Source organism: Callithrix jacchus, chromosome 22 (assembly GCF_049354715.1).
Source record: "Callithrix jacchus isolate 240 chromosome 22, calJac240_pri, whole genome shotgun sequence".
Classification (NCBI taxonomy): Eukaryota; Metazoa; Chordata; class Mammalia; order Primates; family Cebidae; genus Callithrix; species Callithrix jacchus.
Window position 1 is genome coordinate 4,415,755 of NC_133523.1, and position 12,790 is coordinate 4,428,544.

The 12,790-nt window shown below is 56.1% G+C and overlaps 1 protein-coding gene across 7 annotated transcripts in view; it reads right to left on the reverse strand.

Annotated features, from left to right (window-relative positions):
* Positions 1 to 4,047: 4,047 nt before the first annotated feature.
* Positions 4,048 to 12,790, reverse strand: part of DPP9 (dipeptidyl peptidase 9) — a 51,982-nt gene continuing 43,239 nt past the window's right edge. For 4 of the 7 annotated variants that reach the window (XM_054250222.2, XM_035286928.3, XM_078361600.1 and 1 more), the window contains 4 exons: positions 11,697 to 11,849; positions 10,918 to 11,060; positions 8,509 to 8,620; positions 4,048 to 5,447 (listed from right to left, as the gene is read on the reverse strand). In XM_054250222.2, the coding sequence (XP_054106197.1) occupies positions 5,355 to 5,447; positions 8,509 to 8,620; positions 10,918 to 11,060; positions 11,697 to 11,849 (501 nt within the window). In that variant the 3' untranslated portion in view covers positions 4,048 to 5,354. Of the gene's footprint in view, positions 5,448 to 8,508; positions 8,621 to 10,917; positions 11,061 to 11,409; positions 11,545 to 11,696; positions 11,850 to 12,790 lie in introns of all 7 variants that reach the window. The other 3 variants (XR_013531258.1, XR_013531256.1, XR_013531257.1) reach the window with 1 other exon arrangement.

Sequence of the window (12,790 nt, forward strand, 5' to 3'; positions counted from 1 at the left end):
AGTGAGACCCCGTTTGTGTATATACACACACACACACATACATATATATATATGTTCTTAAAAAAATAGCTGGGCGTGGTGGTGGGCGCCTATAATCCCAGCTACTTGGGAGGCTGAGGCAGGAGAATCGCTGGAACCCGGGAGGCGGGGATTGCAGTGAGCCAAGATTGCGCCACTACGCTCCAGCCTAGCAACAGAGCGAGACTCTGTCCGCGAATAAGTATCTGCCTCCATGCTGTCTGTTCCGGCCCCATTACACACTGTCTCCATAAACTGGATGAGCACAGTGCAGCCAGCCCTGGTCCTTGGGTGACTGACGCAGTGTGGTTCCCCTAATGGAGTCCCCGTTACCTCACCACGGCGTTCAACTTCCGGCCTGTCACCAGGAAGGATTGTGTGTGGCCGAGCTCAGCTGCTAACAGGGAGTTTCAGTTGTGAGCTGCTGGGAGCTGGGAGTCGTCTCCTACTGAGCCCATGCAGGTTGTGTGTATGTGTGTTATCTGTGTGTGTGTCTCTGTGCGTCTCTGTGTCTGTGTGTCTCTGTGTCTGTGTGTCTCTGTGTGTCCGTGTACGTGTATGTCTGTGTGTGTGTGTTTCTTTGCAGAAAGCTTTCAGCCTCAAGTTTCTCCCATCCACCACAAGTCATCATACTGCAGGGATTAAAATAAAAACATGGCTGGCCCCAGCACTTCGGGAGGCCGTGGTGGGCAGATCACTTTGAGCTCAGGAGTTTAAAAATCGCCTGGGTAACATGGACACCGTCTCTACAAGAAATACAAAAACATTAGCTGGGCCTGATGGCTTGTGCCTATAGTCCCAGCTACTTGGGAGGCTGAGGCAGCAGAGGCTGCAGCGCGCCGAGATCACGACACTGCACTCCAGTGTGGGTGACAGAGGAAGGAAAAGAAAAGCAGATTGTTCCACAGCGCCCACTAATCCTGGTATGAAATCTGTCAGCCCTAAAGGAAAAGATCTGGTCACAGGGATATCAGATTCGTTTCATCTTGAGACAGGGTCTTGCTGTGTCGCCCAGGCTGGAGCCTCAGCCCGCTGCGGCCTTGACCTCCTGGGCTCCAGTGAGCCTCAGCCTCCCAAGCGTTACAGGCCTGCACTACAGCAGCTGACTGTCTTTTTTGATACCAACAGGGTTTATGCCATGTTGCTGTGGCTAGTCTTGAACTCCTGAGCTGAAATGATTCGCCCACCTTGGCCTCCTGAAGTGCTGGCATTATAGGTGTGAGCTGCTGGTACTTGGTCACCTTTTCTTCTGTGTGTGTGTGAGACAGTGTCTCACTGTGTGTGTGTGTGTTTGAGACAGTGTTTCACTCTGTGTGTGTGTCTCACTCTGTGTGTGTTTGAGACAGTGTCTCACTGTGTGTGTGTGTTTGAGAGTGTCTCACTGTGTGTGCGTTTGAGACAGTGTTTCACTCTGTGTGTGTGTGTGTCTCACTGTGTGTGTTTTAGACAGTGTCTCTGTGTGTGTGAGACTGTCTCACTGTGTGTGTTTGAGACAGTGTTTCACTCTGTGTGTGTGTTTGAGACAGTGTCTCACTGTGTGTGTTTGAGAGTCTCACTCTGTGTGTGTGTTTGAGACAGTGTCTCACCCTGTGTGTGAGACAGTCTCACTCTGTGTGTGTGTGAGACAGTGTCTCTGTGTGTGTGTGTTTTGAGACTGTCTCACTGTGTTTGAAACAGTGTCTCACTCTGTGTGTGTGTGTTTGAGACAGTGTCTCACTGTGTGTGTTTGAGACAGTGTCTCTGTGTGTGTTTGAGACAGTGTCTCTGTGTGTGTGTTTGAGACAGTGTCTCACTGTGTGTGTTTGAGACAGTGTTTCACTCTGTGTGTGTTTGAGACAGTGTCTCACTGTGTGTTTGAGAGTCTCTGTGTGTGTGAGACAGTCTCTGTGTGTGTTTGAGACAGTGTCTCTGTGTGTGTGTTTTGAGACTGTCTCACTGTGTGTTTGAAACAGTGTCTCACTCTGTGTGTGTGTGAGACAGTCTCACTCTGTGTGTGTGTGTGTTTGAGACAATGTCTCACTCTGTGTGTGTGTGTTTGAGACAGTGTCTCACTGTGTGTGTGTGTGTTTGAGACAGTCTCACTCTGTGTGTGTGTGTGTTTGAGACAGTGTCTCACTCTGTGTGTGTGTGTGTGTTTGAGACAGTGTCTCACTCTGTGTGTGTGTGTGTGTGTGTGTGTGTGTGTGTTTAAGACAGTGTCTCACTCTGTTGCCCAGGCTGGAGAAACCTCCTCAGCTCACTGCGACCTCCTCCTCCTCTGGGGCTGAATTGATCCTCCCCCGACAGCCTGCTGCCTGTAGCTGGGACTACAGGCATGTACCACTGCGCCTGGCTCATTTTTCAATTTTTAGTAGAGATGGGGTTTCACCACATTGCCCGGGTTGGCCTCGGCCTCCCAAAGGACTGGGATTGCAGGCGTGAGCCACCACACCCAGCCGTTTTTGTTTTTGACTCTGGCCTCGAATGCCTTGGCCTCCTGATTTGCTGGGATTACAAGTGAATGCCACTGTGCCTGACTCCCTTAAATATCCTTCTGTACTGAGATTTTTAAATTTTTTATACTTCCTTTTTTTTGTAGACCAGGGTCTTACTCTGCCGCTGAGGGTATAGTGTAGTGATATGATCACAGCTCACTGCCACCTCCACCTCCCCAGGCTCAAGTCATCCTGCAGCCTCAACCTCCTGAGTAGCACGCTACACCCAGCTAAGGTTTTTTTTTTTTAGACAGAGTTTTGCTCTTGTTACCCAGGCTGGAGTGCAATGGCACGATCTTGGCTCACCGCAACCTCCGCCTCCTGGGTTCAGGCAATTCTCCTGCCTCAGCCTCCTGAGTAGCTGGGACTACAGGCACGCACCACCGTGCCCAGCTAATTTTTTTTTGTATTTTTAGTAGAGATGGGGTTTCACCATGTTGACCAGGATGGTCTTGATCTCTTGACCTGTGATCCACCTGCCTCAGCCTCCCAAAGTGCTGGGATTACAGGCATGAGCCGCTGCGCCCGGCTAGGTTTTGTTTTTGTAGAGGCCGGGTTTGGCCATGTTGCCCAGGCTGGTTTCCAGCTCCTGGACTGAAGCAAACCACCCGCCTTGGCATCTAAAGGTGCTAAGATTACAGGTGTGAGCCACCATGCCTGGCCTCATATTTTTTTTAAGCCCATTTTTTTTTTTTTAAAGTGGAAAATTCCAAAGGATGGGGAAAGTGGATCAAGCAGGACAGTCCATCCCTGTTGTTAGAAATAAAGCCCAGGCCGGCTGCCTGGCCTCGAATCACGCCTGTAATCCCAGCACTTTGGGAGGCCAAGGCAGGAGGATCACCTGAAGTCAGGAGTTCAACACCAGCCTGGCCAACATAGTGAAACCTGTCTCTACTAAAAATACAAAAAACTAGCCGGGTATGGTGACACGTGCCTGTAGTCCCAGCTTATTGGGAGGCTGAGGCAGGAGAATTGCTTGAACCCTGGAGGTGGAAGTTGCAGTGAGCCGAGATCGTGCTACTGCACTCCAGCCTGGGCAACAGTGAGACTCTGTTGGAAAGGGGAAAGGAATGACAGAGCCCAAATGCCCTGAACATGGCCAACAGGGTCTCCCTGGGTGTCTTGGTTATTGGGACAGATATGAGGAGGGTCTCGGCCTGTCATGGTCCTCAGGATGCAGAGTCTCAGGAAGAAAAGGAGGCGTGGGCCAGGTGAGGATCCAGCATGGAGGATCTGCCATTTGGGTTGTGCGGTGGCTCTGGGGATCCCGGGGGGGCCAGACCAGGCCACACAAGACAGCCAATGCTGAGTCCCTGGAGACCAGCTGACCTTCCTAGACCAGCGAGGACAGGACTGCCCTCAGGCAGCTGGGGCTGTTGTCCTCTTTGGGTCAGTCTGATCAGCGCATAACGACGCTCCTGCGCTGGTGCCCCAGCACCCCAGCACCCCACGGAGATGGCAGTGCCTTTCCGCCATGTCTTATCTGTTGTCCCCCGGAAGCCCCCTCCCACTCAGGAGCCCCAGGACTTGGAAGGAACCTCAGGCAGGTGACACGTTTCCATCTGGAATCGTTTAATGTGTCTACTTCTTCCACGCATAATTATAAAAGAATAAGAATTGACAAAAATATTTTCTTTCCATAATATGTAGAGGTGGTTTGTTTCTTTTTTTTTTTCTTTTCTTTTTACTTTTTTTTTGCCCGCCCCTGGCAGAGCTCTTGGCGGGGAGGGAAGGAGAGGGGGGAAATATAACCCTGAGGTGGGGATGGTTCAGCTCCCAACCCGGAACCCCCGGTGTGTACGAGCCAGGCAGACACCTGTGGCTGGGCGGCTGGGCTGGGGAGGGGATAGCCGCCACTGACCAGCAGAGTGCGGAAGCTTGGTGCATTTCAGTGCCTGCCTGAAAGCTTGGGGACGGGAGGGCGGTCTGCAGGTGGTGCCCCCCTCGGGCCCTGGCCGTTCCCCTGTGGAGTCCGCACGACCCTGTGCTCGGGCTTGGGAAGAAACGGAGCTCACCAGGTGCCAGGTTGCAACCCTGCTGCCTGGTGTGGACCCCGAGTCTAGATTTAGGCACCTCTTGCTTTCTGTCTTTTTTATTTTTTTTTGGAGACTGAGTTTCGCTCTTGTTACCCAGGCTGGAGTGCAGTGGCACGATCTCAGCTCACCGCAGTCTCGGCCTCCTGGGTTTAAGCGATTCTCCTGCCTCAGCCTCCCGAGTAGCTGGGATTACAGGCATGCGCCACCACGCCTGGCTTATTTTTTGTATTTTTAGTAGAGATGGGGTTTCTCCATGTTGGTCAGGCTGGTCTCAAACTCCCGACCTCAGGTGATCCACCCATCTCAGCCTCCCAAAGTGTTGGGATTACAGGCATGAGCTACCGTGCCCGGCCTGTCTTTTAATTAATTATGAAAAATATCCCCCCAAATAAAACACAAACATGAAGAGGGGAGGCTGGCGGGGGCAGGGGACAGGCAATTGCATGCTTGGGTGCTAGGGACGGTGGCTGGCTGGGCCAGGGGACCGAGGCCACAGTGGCCCCGGGCGGAGGGCACCCCGCTCCTGGTCTCTTCTGGCCTCTCTAGTGCCCATCAGCGTGTGACCCCCTCCTCCCAGAAGGCAGGGAGAGGAGGGGCTGGCCCGAGGCTCTGTCTCGGCAACCAAGAAGCAGCGGCACAAAACCCAGGAGCATTTGAAAAAGGGTAAAAGGCGTTGGGGCGGTGAAGGCAGCGGCTCCACGGGGCTGGCCAGCGCGGGGCAGGACGAGGCGCCTCATTGGGGCCCGCGGGCCACTCAGTCCCTCCCACCTGGTCCCCGGCGGAGGCTGCAGCCGCTTGTGCTGTGCGGTGGCCCCGGCAGGCGGGCTCAGAGGTATTCCTGTAGAAAGTGCAGCAGCGTGACTTCATAGTGCTCTCCCGACTCAGGGCAGCGAATACTGTGTCTCTCATTGGGGTAGATCTGCAGGGAGACAGGAGGCAGGGCTGGGGGGCGTGGGCGGACCACCAGTGTCCAGGCTCCTCCCTCATTCTGGCTCAGGGCATCTGGAAGGCGCAGGTGCTCTGAGGCCCACGGACCTGGGTTTGAATCCTACCCTGGCTGCTGGCTTGCAGTCTAACTCTGGGCCCCTCTCAAATATGGGGTAAATCTGGACCTCACACTCTGGGAAGGTTTGGTACGACACAGTTTACAAAATGCCTTGCAGTGTGCACCTGCACAGATGAAATATTTAGGCAGAAATCATGTGCCTCTTCCTCCCAAACCTGCTGACGTGCGACCAACTCATCTCTGTGGAGGTGGCTGAGGCTTCAAGCCTCAGGGACATCTGGTGTGCTGGTCTTGAGCCGTTCCACTTTACTAAAAGGCATGTGACAAGCTCTGGGCCTTAGGATGGCTGCCTCTGAGGATGGTAAAGTGCTTTCTGGGTCCTCTTAGCACCCAAGGGTGATCAAGCCAAGAGGCAGGCAGCGACACAGAACTCCCCAGGCTCCTGAGACCTGGCCCAGCCAACACCAGGCCCTGGGGTGGATCCACATGGGGGTGCAGGTCCTGTCTCTGGCCATGGGGGAGGGGTCTCGAGGCACTGATGGGCAACCCCCATAGCTCCCCACTGCCCCCTAGGGGCTGATGGGACTGACTGAGGCATGAAAATTGCCCCAGGTTCTCCACGAAGAACTCTAGGGCTGGCCAGGAGCAGGGTCAAGTGGCCCATTCTACACCACCTCCTGCCAGTGAGATGGGTTTCTGAACCATCCCCTCCTCTCCAGGCTCCTCGACACCACCCTTGCCCATCACCCTGGGAATGCACCAAGGCACCCACTGGTCTCCCCTCCTCTACCCTTGCCATCTTTAATCCATCCCTGGATGAATCATGAGTTTGAGGACACCATCCCCAGCCTAGACCTCTGCAAGGACTTGCCAGTCTGACATCAAGACCAGCTTCCAGGTCCTGCTGCCCCAGGCACTCCAAGGCCCCACTCCTTCCCCAGCCTGGCACTGGCACCACCCAGGACGGACCCTGTTGCCCTTGCCAATAGCCATCTGTACATGCTGTACCCTTGCCTTCATGCTATCCTGGGTCCCAGCTGCCTGGTTACTTATTCCTTGGGCTGAGAGAGCAGAGGAGAGTCTGTCTGGCTCCCCACTGAGCTTCCAAACCACGCCCAAGGCCCCACATGTGACAAATGTGATTTGTACCCAAACAGGGCCTGGGGCCACCAGCTGCCTGGCCCAGAACTTTTGGGGTCTTTGAAATAGAAGGTAAGGGGCACTCCATCCATCCCACACATTGCCATGTTTCTACCTGTCTCATCTCACACATTGCCATGTTCCTACCTGTCATAGCCTGTCTCATCTCAGCCTGCACTTCCCCATGGGGAGGCAGCAAGACAAGACCCTGGGCCCACCCCGTGTGCTGAATGCTTTTCTTTTCTGAGATGGAATCTCACTCTGTTGCCCAGGCTGGAGTGCAGTGGAGTGACCTTAGTTCACTGCAACCTCCTCCACCCCCCCAGATTCAAGCATTCTCCCGCCTGGGTCTCCCCGGTAGCTGGGACTACAGGTGCGCACCACCACACCTGGCTAATTTTCGTATTTTTAGTGGAAACAGCGTTTTGCCGTGTCGGCCAGGGCTGGTCTCCAGTGGTCTGCCCTCCTGGGCCTCCCGAAGTGCTGGGGTTACAGTGAGCCGCTGTGCCGGCATGAATGCTTTTCTGACATAACTCATTTGGCCCCAGCAGCCTCAGAGGAGGCAGAGTTATGTCCATTCCAAAGATGGAGAAACAAGGTGCAAGGGTGAATGCCGTCCCAGCTACCGGGCCCTTGGGAAGGCAGTGGGCTTGGGTCTCACGCTGGGAAGAGACATCTGAAGTTCCATTCCAGCCCACCTGACATCATCCCGGGGCTGCTTAGGATGTGGGGTGGCGGTGGGGACACTGCCAAGAGATCAGCTCATCACCCCACAAGGCTGCTCTGCCTCTGGCCTGCTCTGCGGCGCCGTTTCCCTGCTCTGTTGAATGGCAACAGGACGCCCTCCACAGGACAGAGCATGCAGAGGGGCTCAGGAAGCAGAGACTGCTGTAGTCCACAGGTAACCAAACCTGGCCATTTTGCCCCCAGAATACCTCGCGAATGTCCCGCCAGAACAACTATGGACCACGCCCCACTGTCCCCCATAAGCTGTCCACAGGGCAGCCAGAGGAATGTGGGTCAAACGGCAAGCCGCCCAACTCTACGCCTGGGACATCTCCCATCACCCTCAGGTGTAAATCCAGCTGAAGCCCCGCCCCCACCAAGGCCCTGCCCCTCTGTAGAAGTCCCACCCTCCTTAAGAGGCCCCGCTCCCCTCTAGCAGAAGCCCCACTCTATTCACCACTGAGGCCCTGTTCCCCCATGGAACCCTACCCTCTTCACCACTGGGGCCCCTCTCCCCATGGAGCCCAATCCATTTACTGCAGAAGCCCCGCCCACCATACTACTGAGGCCCCATTCCACTGCAGAAGACCCACCCTCCTCCCCATTGAGGCCCCGCCCACCTTGGCTGAGTCCCCCATGGCTGCCAAGGCTCCACCTATGCCCCCACTCCCCTCCCGCTGGGTCCCCCAAGCCTGGCTGGCACCACTCACTCTGGCACCCTTCACAGCTCTCTCCTGAGGCAATTCTTGGGCCCCAGGCCCTTGGTAAGGAGCCTGCTAGGGCCTTCAGCACTCAGCGGTTTCTCCTACACAATTTCTCAGTTTCAATAAAACCCCTCTGCGGGACAGGTTCAGTAATGGTTCCTCCCTCCACTAAATCCAGAGCTGGGGAGGGTGTGGCAGTCGATGCTCTCAGCACCAAAGGCAGGGGGAGCCCTGAGCTGTCAAGACAGGACTGATGATGAATGATCCCGGGAGCTGGGAAGGTGGGCGCATGGGGCAGTGGGGTGGAGGTCTGGGAGCCCCAGATGCCCCAGGGAGCTGCTGATCACAGTGGGAAGCGCCCCCCCCCTCACCAAGACTCTGTCAGCTCCTAGGAGCTGACCCACCTGGAGCTGGTAAGGTTTCCCTGCTCGGATCAGTTGGGAGACGAGGAAGTTTGTGTGGAAAAAGTGCACGTTTTCGTCGAGGAAGCCATGGAGAATGAGCAGGCGGTTGGGCCTGGAAAAGAGACGGGGAAAGGGTGTGAGGCCCAGGACTGTCCTTGGGGTAGGACGGGAGCAGATCACAAGGTAAGGAGTTCAAGACCAGACTGGCCAACATGGTGAAACCCCATCTCTACTAAATACACACACACACACAGCCAGCCAGGCATGGTGGCAGGTGCCTGAAATTCCAGCTACTTGGGAGACTGAGGTGGGAAAACTGCTTTAGCCTGGGAGGTGGAGACTGCAGTGAGCCGAGACTGCGCCACTGCACTCCAGCCTGGGCGACAGAGCAAGACTGCATCTCAAAAAAAAAAAAAAAATCAGCTGAGTTTAGTGGTACACCTGTAGCCCAGCTACTGGGGAGGCTGAGGCAGGAAGATCACTGGAGCCCAGGAAGTGGAGGCTACAGTGAGCTATGATCATACCACTGTACTCCAGCCTGGGTGACAGAGCAAGACTCCATCTCTAAATTAAACAAAACAAAACAAAAAACCCAGGTCTGGCACAGTGGTTCAGGTTGATAATCTCAGTACTTTGGAGGCCAAGCTGGGTGGATTGCTTGAGTCTAGGTGTTTGAGGTCAGCCTGGGCAACATGGCAAAGCCTCATCTCTACAAAAATATGAAAAAGTTGGCCAGATGTGGTGGTGCACACCTGTGGTCCCAGCTGAGCCTGAGGTGGGAGGATCACCTGAGCCCTGGGAGGCTGCAGTGAACTATAAATTTTTTTTTTTTTTTTAATTTAAGACGGGGTTTCACCATATTGGTCAGGCTGGTCTTGAACTCCCAACCTCAGGTGATCCACCCGCCTTGGCCTCCAAAGTGCTTGGATTACAGGTGTGAGCCACCATGCCCTGCCAAGTGACCTATGATTTAAAAAAAAGCCTGGGCTCAGTGACTCCTGCCTGTAACCCCAGCACTTTGGGAGGCTGAGGCGGCTGGATCACAAGGTCAGGAGTTCAAGAACAGCTTGGCCAAGATGGTGAAATCCCATCTCTACTAAAAATACAGAAATTAGCCGGCGTGATAGTGGCAGGCCCTGTAATCCCAGCTAGTCAGAAGGCTGAGGCAGAGAATTGCTTGAACCTGGGAGGCAGAGGTTGCAGTGAGCTGAGATCACGCCACTGCTCTCCAGCCTGGGTGATGACACAGCAAGACTCAAAACACAAAACAATAAAACGCACCAGGTGCCCTCTGTGGTCTGGAGCGTGGCCTGCACCACGGGTGAGGTCCGCAAGCAGCCTCACCAGGACTGGCTGCTGAAGCCCTTCCTGTCCGATACAGGAGCCACAGGCCACACACGGCCACTGAAATTCCGGGTTACATTCCTCCAAATTAACTGAACTCACAAACCCAGTGACACAGAACACATACTGGAGGCTGTCCCGGGACAGGGATGCTGATACAAGGAACAGGGCTTGACGCTGGAGTGCTGGACATGTTCTGGAACCAGAGAAGGGCCGCTCCGAGGACTGCTTGAAGGAGACTTCTAGGTTACGTGATTTCACCACAATAAGTTAGTTATTATTATGGTTATTTGAAACGGAGTCTCGCTATGTCACCCAGGCTGGAGTGCAGTGGCACGATCTCGGCTCACTTCGACCTCACCCTCCCAGGTTTAAGCGATTCTCCTGCCTCGGCCTCCTGAGTAGCTGGGATTACAGGCATGTGTCACCACACCTGGCTAATTTTATGTTTAGTAGAGATGGAGGTTTCACCCTGTTGGTTGGGCTGGTCTTGAACTCCTGACTTCAACTGATTCTCCCACCTTGGCCTCCCAAAGTGCTGGGATTACAGGCGTGAGCCACTGTGCCCGGCCAATTATTATTATTGTTGAGACAGTTTCTCTCTGTCGCCCAGGCTGGAGTGTGGCGTGATGTCAGCTCACTACAACGCCACCTACTGGGTTCAGGTGATTCTCCGCCTCAGCCTTCTGAGTAGCTGGGATTACAGGTGTGCCCCACCATGCCTGGCTAACTTTTTGTATTTTTTTTTTGTAGAGACGGGGTTTCACCATGTTGGCCAGGCTGGTCTGAATTCCTGCCTCAAGCGACCCTCCTGCCTCGGCCTCCCAAAGCCCCCAGGTGACTGCATGGGACTCCGGGGAACATTTTCTGGAGATGTGCCAGGAAACAAGAAGACTGTGTTCTCTTCATCAGAGGACAAGGCCCATGTCAAAGGCAGAACATGGGACATCAGGGCTGGCCCCTGCCCAGTGGACGCCTCTGTCTGGAGGCTGTGACGGGCTGCGGGGGGGTGCAGGGTGGGGGAGTGCTTCTGGGGAGGAGCATAGGGCAGGGTGCTGGCCTTACTCATTGGGCAGCTTCTCCACGTGCAGGGCCACGGAACCCGCCTCATAGCCATGCTGGTTGTTTTCGGGGACATCCATGTAGCGCTCAGTGTACCCAGTGTCGTAGGCCATCCAGACGGTGACTGGGGCACCCGCGATGGCTACCTGAGGGACCCAGCAGACGGATGGGGGCAGAGAGAGAGAAAGAGAGGTGTCGGGTCCTAGAGCCAGCATCAGCCACTGTCCCAGGGCTGCCCTGGAGCCTGTGAGGAGCGCTCATGCACACGGGGCCGGCAAGGGAGGGGCCCTCAGACCTCGTGGCCCCCGTGGACGATGTGTGGCTCGAGGGCGGGCAGGGCGCCACGGGCAGGCAGGTGTGGCCCCTCCCCGCCGCCGCAGAGGGCCGGGTCCCACTGCCCGTCTGCCTCCTCCTCCTCCTCATCGCCGCCGCCCCGCAGTGCCCTGACTGCCGCCGGCCTGGGGCCCCCCCGCCGCTCTGCACACCATGCCCCACCTCTGCCCATCCGAGGCCGGGGTCCCGGGCTCAGCCTCCCACAGAGAGCTGCTGGCGGGGTTTTGTGCAGCCGGATGCCATCCTGTGGTCGGCGGTGGCGGGCAATGAGGAGGGGGGCTCGGCCCCGTGGGGCTGCTGCAGGGAGAAACAGCCACGTGGCAAGGCCCCTGCCAAGGTGCCTCCCCGGGGGGTGGGCTCCGGGTGGCGCGGGCGGTGGGTGAACACGGCATAGACGGGGAAGGGGGCGGGGAGGGGTGTGGCTGAAGCTGGCCCGGGGCGGGACCCACCTTAAACACCTGGGGCTTGTGGATTAGCCCCATGAGGGAGAGGAAGCCCCCGTAGGACCAGCCATGGATGGCGACTCGGCTCAGGTCAATGAAGCCATACTTCTCGGCCACAAACTGCAGGCCCTCCACCTGGTCCTCGATCTCCACCTGGCCCTGGGGGATGAAGCCGGGCACCTCAGTGGCCTCCTCCCAGCATGCCCCTCCCCGGCAGTGACACCTCGGCTCCTTTCGGGGCGTCTCTCGCTGGAAGCCCACCGTCCCTCCAGGCCTGCCAACCCTGCAGCTACCCTGCTCTGCCACCTCCCAGTCGAGTGGCTCTGGGAGCCTCAGTTTGCCCATCCTGAATACAGAATGTTAACAGGAAGAGGACCCATTTTCCAGAAGGTGCGAGGAAGAAACAGACAGGGTTGGCCAGGCATGGTGGCTCACTCCTGGAATCCCAGCATTTTGGGAAGTCTAGGCAGGCAGATCACCTGAGGTCAGGAGTTCAAGACCAGCCTGACCGACATGGTGAAACCCCGTCTCTTTTTCTTTAAAAAAAAAAAGAGACAGGGGTGCCCAGACATGTGCTAGGACACAAAGAATAGCTGGTGCTGTCACTGTCACTGTCATCACTACCAGCTGCATCCCCACCATTGCCACTGCCACAGTTTCAATGCTGGTGTCCCCTCTAAAGTCCGTGCTGAGACCACCACTGCGGCCTTCAAGCGACGGAGCCATGGGGCCCACCCTCATGAATGGGACGAGGGACCCTTATAAAAGGGCCTGAAGGAGGGAGGTCACTCCTTTTCCGTCCCTCCCAACACCTCTGCCATGTAGCAGGCAGCACTGGGCCCCTCTGGAGGGTGTGGCAACCAGGCATCCTGAGGAGGGGCAGAGAGCAGCCCTCCCCGACTCAGCCCTGCCTTGGCCTTGGACCTCCCAGCCTCCAGAACCGTCAGAGATTTCCATTCTTTAGAAATTCCTCAGGCTGTGGCGTTTTGTCGCAGCAGCACAAAGGGGCTGAATGATCGCCATCACCACCGTCATCGCCAGTGTCCTCACCACCGGCCCTGGCCAGTCCCGCCCTTGGGAATTCCTGTGGACCCGGCCTG